Source organism: Echinops telfairi, unplaced genomic scaffold (genome assembly GCF_000313985.2).
Source record: "Echinops telfairi isolate 266 unplaced genomic scaffold, ASM31398v2 ScPeMD7_30;HRSCAF=105, whole genome shotgun sequence".
NCBI lineage: Eukaryota > Metazoa > Chordata > Mammalia > Afrosoricida > Tenrecidae > Echinops > Echinops telfairi.
This window is the reverse complement of record NW_022103927.1, coordinates 2,199-11,154: the sequence shown is the minus strand read 5'-3', so window position 1 is coordinate 11,154 and position 8,956 is coordinate 2,199. Positions and strand designations below refer to the sequence as shown.

Sequence of the window (8,956 nt, the reverse complement as noted above, 5' to 3'; positions counted from 1 at the left end):
CTCCCATAAGGTTACGGTCTCAGAAACGTTCAGGGGCAGTTCCATCTGTCCTGTAGGGTTGCTGTGGGTTGGAATCAACTTGATGGCAGTGAACTACTTGGTTTGGGGTTTGGCCGCTCCATGTTGGGCCACCATGAGGTCAGCAGTTCACAGCCACTAGCCACTCTGCTCTTGAACGATGAGGCTTTGTGCTCTCACTAACATGACAGCAGTTCTGCTCCGCTCTTACGTCGGGTGGCCCGGATGGCAGGGGATTGTTGGTGCTACTCTGTTCCGGTTTGTGGACGAACCACAATGTGTTTGTCCATCTGCCGGCTACTTGGTCCTGTGGCCGTTGTGACGCATCCTCCCTGCCCCGCAGCTGCACCATCTGGTTAGTGATGACGTGTGTCTGAAGGTAGCGGAGCTCTACCTGAACGAGAAGAAGCGCGGGGCTGCCGGCGGCAACCTCTCCTCACGATGTGTGCGTGCCGGCCGGGAGACCAGCTACCAGTGGCGGGCAGAGCGGTGCATGGCCGACGAGAACTGCTTCAAGGTGGGCAGGGAGCAGGGATGGACCTGGCCAGCGCTCCCCGTGTCTGGGATGGTAGCTTTGGGTGGTCTCAGGAGGACAGGGTGGGCCCTTGTGCTCCCCAGTCTGGGGGCTTCAGCAGGCTTGTGTGGCCCCGCCAGGTGATGTTCCTCCAGCGCAAAGGGCAAGTGATCATGACCATCGAGCTGCTGGACACGGAGGAGGCCCAGATGGATGACCCCGTGGAGGTGCAGGTCAGCATGGCACACGGCGCATGTGGTCTACCGTGAGGGTCCAAGCCCTCACCGGGGAGTCACGTGCACCTTCCTGCCTCCCTCCCACAGCACCTGTCCAGCTACGTGGAGCAGTATGTGGGCACAGAGGGCACTGCCAGCTCACCGAGTGAGGGCTTCCTGCTGAAGCCAGTGTTCCTACAGAGGTGCGAGAGCCAAGGAGGGGTCATTTCAGGACCTCAGAGCCTGAGGGACAGGAGACCACAAGTAGGGGGGTGGGGCTGGGAGGGGACAGGCTAGCAAGGGACCCGTGGGGGCCTCTGTGCCGGAGGTCCCACAGGTAAGAAGGTAGAGGAGGGGCCGAGGGGGAAGGGGGCTGGGAGAAAGGTGCGCTGGGGGCAGAGGCATTGGGGGTGGGGTCCCAATGACTGGGGGCAGGGGCGATATTAGGGCTTTGCTTGCGTTTCCTTGACTCCCTTGGTGAGGATCTCACGTGTTGTGGCGGTGGGGGGCGGGGATAAGCTGGGAGGCGCTGGCACCGCCCTCTGAGTGCCTCCGTTGCAGGAATCTTCGGAAGTTCCGGCGATGGCAGTGCGCGCAGGTGCGGGCCCTGCGGGGTGACGCCAAGGGTTCGTGGAAGCGGCTGGTGGGCGTGGAAAGCGCCTGCAGCGTGGACTGCCGCTTCCGGCTCAGCACCCACAAGATGCTGTTCATCGTCAACTCGGAGGACTACATGTACCGCCGCGGCGCCCTCGGCCGCGCCAAGCAGGTGCCCTCTTCGCGCCTCCCAGGGTCCTGCCCAGCCTTCTCCCTCCTTTCCCCTCCACTTCGGACCGGTGCCCTGCTGCCCTGACCTGGCCGCCTCCCCATGCAGGTGCAGCCCCTGGTGCTGCTGCGACACCACCAGCACTTCGAGGCGTGGCACGGACGCTGGCTGGAGGAGCACGTGCCGGTGGAGGCAGCCAGCCTGGTGCAGGACTGGCTGATGGGCGAGGACGACGAAGACCTGGTGCCCTGCAAGACGCTGTGCGAGACTGTGCGCGTGCACGGGCTCCCTGTGACCCGCTACCGCGTGCAGTACAGCCGGCGCCCCGCCTCACCCTGACCGCCTGGGGACACCACCCAGGCCTCTCCACAGCCACTTGCCCCAGCAAGGGGTCCAGACTGTGCCAAACCAGAGGGGGCGCCACCCTGGGGGTGTCGGGTGACTGCCTGAGGGGAGGAGACCCCAGAGCTGCGGGCTGAGCCCAAGGTGGGGTGGGGCAGGGCCTAGTCACACTGATGCCAAAAGTGGGGCGTGCGGTGGCTCTGACTCCCTGCAGCTGGCCTGCTGGGCCTAGCAGCCGACCTGCTAAAGCTTCTGCTCTGAATGGGAGACACAGCCGGCCGGCCGAGGTGCAGCCATCACCCCCTTCCCTACCGTGCACTTACAGTGGATCTTATTGAAAGATGCACCGGAGCACTGGTCTTCCCGGTCTGCCGAGGGCGTGCCGCCCTGGGGCTGAAAGCCATCTGTGGCAACGCTGCCTGCCCTGCAGCCCCGTCCTGGAAAGCCCTGCCCTGGAGAAAGGGGCTGCTGTTCCCCTGAGGGTGTGGGCCTGAAGGGCTCGTGCCAAGAATGCCAAGCTGCACTTGCCGCGGGGGCGGGGCCAGTTCCCTGAGTGCCCCACCCTCGTCCACTCTGCTCCCCGTCTCCAGACTCCCACAGCAGAGCTGTGCCAAACGCGGTTCCCGGAAGCATACTTGTATTTCTAGAAGCTTCTGGAACTCTGGAGGCCCGAGGGTTCCAAGGTCAGCACATCCCCACCTGGGGTCTGGTGGCCCCTGTGGCCTGCGTGCAGTAGGCACGTTGTGAGTCCCTCGTTCTCTGGAAGGAGTGTGTCGTCTGGGTTCCTGGACCCATCCCCTGCCGGCTGGGCTTGCTCTGCCAACTCCACCCTGGGCAGGCGGGAGGGGGTGCCCACCCTGCATGCTCTGAGGGGCATTTGCCCCTCCTGGACACCTTCCACCCGGCCTCATCCTTCCTTTGCAGCTGTTTTGAATGTACATTTCCTTTTCTATTTATTTGCACATTAAAGGTAAAAATTAAATATTGCTGTAAAGCCCAGGGCCTCTGGAGGTCATTCTCTGCAAGGAAGTCAGACGAGTCTGTACGCTCCTTGGGTCCCAAACCCCCACCAAGAGGGCCTACACAGCCCTCCCCTTATGGCAGGGAGTGGGGGTAGGGGGGCCCCTGTTTCCTCAGGCCCTTGGGATGGCATCCATCCTACATAGGGTAGGGTAGAACTGCCCTTGGGAGTTTGAGACTGACTCTTTAAGGGAGTAGAAAGCCCCATATTTCTCCCCGAACCCCAGTTGGGTTCAAACTGCCAACCTTGCACTTAACAGCCTAATGCGTAACCACTGTGCCATCGTCATGCCTCCCCTAGGTGGTCTTGCCCAGATGCCCCTCCCCTGTGTTGGGTGGAGGGGAATGGGGGGGCGGTGACTGCTGAGCACTGGGTAGGGCAGGTTCCCATGAGCAGGTTCCACATGCTCACCCCCCAAGACTACCACATCTGTGCCCCTGTGTTCTGCTCTGTGACCCCCAGCTAGGGGCCCACCCTGCCTCCCTCACTGCTCCTCCCAGCCCTGTTGCCTCAGGCCACTGGGTTGGTGCCAGTTGGGAACCCTGTCCCGCTTGCTGTCCTGTGGGGCAGGACACTCCTGAGGTCTCAGGCAGCGTCCCCCTGTGTGCTGCCTCTGCCCTTCTCTGCACAGACCACCCTGGCTGCTTCCAGGAACCCTGCACCCTGTGCTTCCCTGCCCTCTCTTCCCCCCGGCATCGCATGCCTCCCAGACCGCTGGGTGGGCAGGCAGGACTTGGGGGTCTGGTGACTGGGACTCCAGCCACCCTCTATTCTACTTCAACCGAGGTGTAGACACAGCAGCCACCAGGGGAGGTGCTAGGTCCATGGGGCAGGCGTGGATGAAACAGTCCAATGTGTCCCCAAGATTCCCTCTCCCAGGTGGTCCAGGCCTGTGACCTGATGGTGCCCCAGAAATGACCCATCTTAGTTGCCGGAGGAGCTGGTTTCCAAGCCGCCTCGGTAAAAGGGCTGCAGGGCCATGGGAGCAAGGGACCCTCACAGGGACACAAGTTTGCCAGCCGCCCTGGAGAGAGAAAACCCAGAGAGGCCACTGCTCCGCCTCCCCCGGACCCCTGAGCCACAGCAACTTGACATGGAAGTGGTGCCCTACTTTGGGCCACTTAGTTGGTGGGAATTCATCAACCTCATACAACGGGTGGGCACACCCCTCTGCCCCTCTGGCGTACACCTGCGCCTGCCTCACCACCAGAGGCGCTCCTAGCGGCAGGCTGGGGGAGGACATGGGTTCACTCCGTTGGACCGACGGTCCTTTAGATAAGAGAGTTTTACAAAAGCAGGTGATGTGCGGTTGGCAAAGCGGTGTCACGAGTCAGGAGTGAGCGACAGTTTGCAAAGGGACAGTCTGCAAAGGGCGCTTCCGGCCAGTCATGCGAGCCAGGGGCCTCGGGCCTGGAATCCCTGCCCCAAGGGTAGCAGGAGGCAAGGGGCCTAAGATGTGGGGGGTGCGGGAAGGCATCGTCTCTCAGACTCCGAAAAGGAGCACTGTAGGCCATGTGACATGTGGCTGCGATGGGGTGATGCCCTGCCTCTTGGACGGTCGAGGTGTTGATGCGACGCTGCCCAGGGCCTTCAGGGGCCCAAGGCCCCTGGCTCACGCCTAGGGGAGACGGCCGGAAGCCCTAGAGCCGCGCTGCGGGCGCCTTTCCAGCTTCAACCACAGCACAAACAAACGGGAGTGGTTTCCACAGCAACAGCAAAGCGGCGGAAGGGCGCGGCAGGCCGGAGACGGGTCCCTAGCTCCTCCAGGTCCAGATCTGTCTAGGGAAGGCAGAGGGACCAGGACTGGGGGCGGGGCCATGGGAAGAGCCAGGGCGGGCCCAGGAGGCCCAAGTTAGGTCAAGGAAGGTTCCCGGAAGGGCCAGGGCGAGGTGGCCAGAGCTGTAGTGACTGAGAAGCAAGGGAATTCAGGGCATGCTGCCAATCCTGTGGGTTTGCCCATCTTCTTTGTTTTTGTTTGTTAGAATGTTTACAGAAGAGTACTTTGGCTTGAATTGTTTCCTCAAAGGGATGTGCTCACACCCACGTTTACCGCTGCACGGTTCCCAGTAGCAAGAAGATAGACCCCCGCCCAAATGCCCATCCGCGGAGGACGGGGCTAAGGCACTTTGGTGCACACAGGAGCCTAGGCACCCTTAAAGCATGATGATGAAACTGCCTACCACCTCTGCCACGGATGGACCTCGAGGACATCATGCTGGGGACCCTGCACAACAGAAGGAAACTGCTGGGTCCTGCTCGTCCTCGCCATTCTTATGTTTGAGCCCGTTGTCTGTCCACCCATGGCTGTGTCCACTCTTTTCCCCTGCTCCCTATGTTCCCAAGCATGATATCCTTCTCAGACACAAAAGGACAAATACTGTACGAGACCATTTTGCTTTCTATGCTATAAAATTATGCGTATGGTCTCACGCAATATTTATGGGCTTGTGATCTTATTTTTTTAATCAAGAAAAGGTTTTCTTTCCTTTTATGGATTCATTTTATTGGGGGCTCTGACAGAGGAAAAGGTCTTCATACCAGAAGAAACTGATTTTGATGACTACATCGGGAGGTGGGAGGGGAGAGGAAGTATTAGGTTCAAAACTCACTGCCATCGAGTCAATTGACTCAAAGTCACCCTCCAGGACAGGGCAGAGCTGTCCCTCTGAGTTTCCAGGAGAGACAGCCCCGCCTTTCTCCTGAGGAGCTGCTGGCGGCTTCGAACTGCTGACCTTGAAGCTAGCAGTGCAATGTGTAACCACTACCCCTCCAGTGTCGCAATACCGTAGACAGGAGTGGACTTGGGTGAAGGGGACGATAATATCCTAACAGAAGGAGATGGGGAAGAAAAGTGGGGGCTGAGGTGGGGGTTGGGGGTGGGGTGAGGCGGGCAAGCCACTGGGAGATCTGATACATTTTTACATTGTTGAATGGAAAAATGATGAACTGATACGGGAAACCTCAACTTAATTCACAATAAGAAGTTTGAGCGGGGTGGGGGTGGGGGTGTGTGCCCAGATCCTACCCCACAATCTGATAATGTGGCCTTTTTTAGAAATAAGGTCCCTGGAGTTTTCATCCAGCTGAAATGAAGTGGCAGTAGCCTCGGGGGAGCCCTAGTTGAGTGTCCTTTTAAGAAGAGGGACATTCGGACACCAAGATTCAGCCACAGAGAAGGCCACGGGATGACGGAGGCAGAGACTGGAGTGAGGCAGCCACCAGCCCAGTCCAGGCTCCAGCCTGGAGCCCCCAGAAGCAGGAGGCAGCGAGGAAGGCTCCTCCCCAAAAGGAAGCCTCTATGTGGACCTGGTCCTGCCGACACTGTGAGCTTGAACTTCCGGTCCCCAGAATTTAGGGAGATGAGATTGCTTCTGTCTTAAGGCCCCGGCATGGGGTTCTTAGGAGCCCTGGTGGCACAGTGGTTAAGAACTGGGCTGCTAACCGGAAAGTCGGCAGTTTGAAACCACCAGCTGCTCCTCTGGAGAAACTCGGGGCTTTGTGCTCCGGTGAACACTTACCACAGGGGCAGTTCTACTCTGCCGTAGAGGGTCGCTGTGTGTCAGCACTGACCCGACGGCAGTGAAGTGTTGTACGTGCCTGACTTTGTAGGACAGGCCCAGGCCACCACGGCCCTCAGGACCTCCCAGCAGCACATGGGGAGAAAGTAACTTCCCTATCCCCCATCTACTGACCTGGAAGAAGGGAGGGGGCTAGTCACCCACATGGTCCCCGTGATCCCAGTGTCTCTGAGCCTTTCTCTGCTGTCTGGGGACCACTCCCCCACCCCAACCCCCGCTAGGCACAGTAACAGTCCCCATGGAAGGGGCTGGCGGCCCACTTTGTGCTGCAGAAATGTCCTACACAAACATCTTCCCATGGATGTCCAGGATGTGAGTCAGGAGGGGGATACCAGCCATTCCTGCCCCCGCCTGCAGTGACAGTGGCCGACAGTCTCCGGCGGCTTGTGTCCCAGAGTCTACACGAAGTGGGCGTGGACTGCCCTTGTGTGGTTGCCAAGGGCGCCCCATGCCTGCCCCGGGACCTCTCTGAGCCTCGGTCTTACCCAGAGCTGGAGGCAGGGCCTGCCTATCTCCACTTGGGCTGGCAGAGCGGCCACCACATGGATACTGTCCAGGCCTCTGCTTCATCATTTCCTGGCTGGTCTCCAGGACCCCAGCTGTCTGCCTAGATAGAGCTGTCCTGGGGGAAACAGTTCCCTCTGACCCCAGGTCCCCACCCCCATCCACTGGGCCCTCCTGCCACCAGTCCCTGGGCCAGGAGGGCTGTGGGCAGGAGAGACACTGAGCACTCCCATTTCTGCCTCTGCACAGAGAGCATCTCCCACCCCAGGTGATGCATATAGCATCCCCACAGGGACCTGGCTGCCAGTGAGGGGGGTCGGGGGCTGGCGGAGGAAGGGACTCCCTTAGTCTGGGGACCAGCTTTGAGCCCCACCACCCAGGGGCTAGCATTCTGTCAGGCCCCAGGGCTCACTCAGTAGATCCCAGACTCGGCAGGTGTCCCCACCCCCACTGGGATGGTGCAGGGCAGACATGAGGGTCCCCCAGAGGCCTGGGGTCTGTGGGTGTTCCTCCCCTCCCTGACCTTCAGCCCAGAGAGGGGGAAGGGAGGCTTCAGGAAAAGCCCCTGACGCAGGAGTGGGCCTGGGGGACTCTCAGGAAAGCCGGGGCTACAGACAGAAGTCTTGGGCAGGAAGTGACCACTTGAACCACAGATGCTTCCTGGCTCGCGGTGGTGAAGTGGGGGCAGCGGACTCGGTGGGTCACTAGAAGAACGTTAGTCTTTGAAGTGACTTGGGCTGGCCGGGGCTGGTTGGGGTAAGGGGTGTCTTGGCCCTGCTTCAGTCAGGATTGGGACAAGGGGGACAGGAAAGGGTCTTCCTGGTTGATCTCTCAGCCAACGCCTTCCAAGGCCAGCCCAGGAAGCTGGGGTGGGGGTGGTTTTGGGGCAGGCAGGAACTTGAGGGTCAGAGCACCGAGCCTGTCAGCAGGGACATGTTTGGCCGCCTGCTGCTTGGGGCCCTGGTGCTGGGGCTCATCCCTGCTGGCAGCACCCGTACCCCCAGCATCTACGACGAGCCCTTGGAGGATGGGAGTGCCGGCGGGACGACTGGTGAGTGAGGGGCACAGAGAGACTGGGAGCAGAGGGAGAAGGGGAGCCCCCAGTGCCATCACCCACCCCAGGGAGGTGGGGACAGCTGAAGCCTGAACTCCAGTCCTTGGGGAGCCAGCTTCCACTGCAGATACAGGTGGGGGGGTGGGAAGCTGGCACAAGGGAGTCACTAGAGGTGATCCCCAGGGGCAGTTGAGGGATCCATGGGGATGCAAGGGACAGACAGCAGGGAGTATAATAAGAGGTGACATGAAGGGGGGGGCACCAGGGGGCAGCTGAGAGGCTCAGGGGGACACAAGGGACAGGAAACGGATGCCACACTAGGCCACCGTAAGGAGGGCAGCTGAGGAGTCTGAGCTAAGGCTTGGACAGCTGGAAGGCAGGGTAAAATGGGGGGGACACCGGGGGCAGGAAGGGCAGACATTTGAGGTCCACGGCCTTCCCTCCCACTGGGGCTGATGCCACTCTCCCCCCCAGATGCCCAGCCAGGGGTCGGAGCAGCAGATGCGACAGGGGGGGCCCGGCCCGACCCTCGAGGCTTTCCGGGCCAAGTCTCCGCCAATGACACCACCACTCTGCTCCTGCCCAACAGCTCACAGGCACTGTTGCTGGGCTGGGTGCCCACGTGCCTTGTGCCCGCCATCTACACGGTGGCTTTAGTGCTGGGCCTGCCGGCCAACGGGTTGGCGCTTTGGGTGCTGGCCACTCGGGTGCCCCGCCTGCCCTCCACACTGCTGCTCATGAACCTGGCGGCCGCTGACCTGATGCTGGGCCTGGCGCTGCCGCCGCGCATCGCCTACCATCTACGCGGCCAGCGCTGGCCCTTCGGCGAGACCGCCTGCCGCCTGGCCACCAGCGCGCTCTACGGCCACATGTACTGCTCGCTGCTGCTGCTGGCCGCCGTCGCGCTGGACCGCTACCTGGCCGTGGTGCACCCGCTGCGCGCGCGC

General features: G+C 61.1%; 2 protein-coding genes across 3 annotated transcripts in view; both read left to right on the top strand.

Annotated features, from left to right (window-relative positions):
* The window catches only part of SIN3B (SIN3 transcription regulator family member B), a 25,117-nt gene extending 22,266 nt beyond the window's left edge, over positions 1 to 2,851 (top strand). For both annotated transcript variants that reach the window (XM_045289718.1, XM_030885503.2), the window contains exons 14-18: positions 362 to 535; positions 673 to 765; positions 856 to 950; positions 1,309 to 1,513; positions 1,619 to 2,851. In XM_045289718.1, the coding sequence (XP_045145653.1) occupies positions 362 to 535; positions 673 to 765; positions 856 to 950; positions 1,309 to 1,513; positions 1,619 to 1,849 (798 nt within the window). In that variant the 3' untranslated portion in view covers positions 1,850 to 2,851. The remainder of the gene's footprint in view (positions 1 to 361; positions 536 to 672; positions 766 to 855; positions 951 to 1,308; positions 1,514 to 1,618) is intronic.
* A 5,037-nt stretch (positions 2,852 to 7,888) lies between these two features.
* F2RL3 (F2R like thrombin or trypsin receptor 3) overlaps positions 7,889 to 8,956 on the top strand; it is a 1,772-nt gene continuing 704 nt past the window's right edge. The window contains exons 1-3 of the mRNA XM_045289687.1: positions 7,889 to 8,006; positions 8,331 to 8,336; positions 8,508 to 8,954. Of these exons, the coding sequence (XP_045145622.1) occupies positions 7,889 to 8,006; positions 8,331 to 8,336; positions 8,508 to 8,954 (571 nt within the window). The remainder of the gene's footprint in view (positions 8,007 to 8,330; positions 8,337 to 8,507; positions 8,955 to 8,956) is intronic.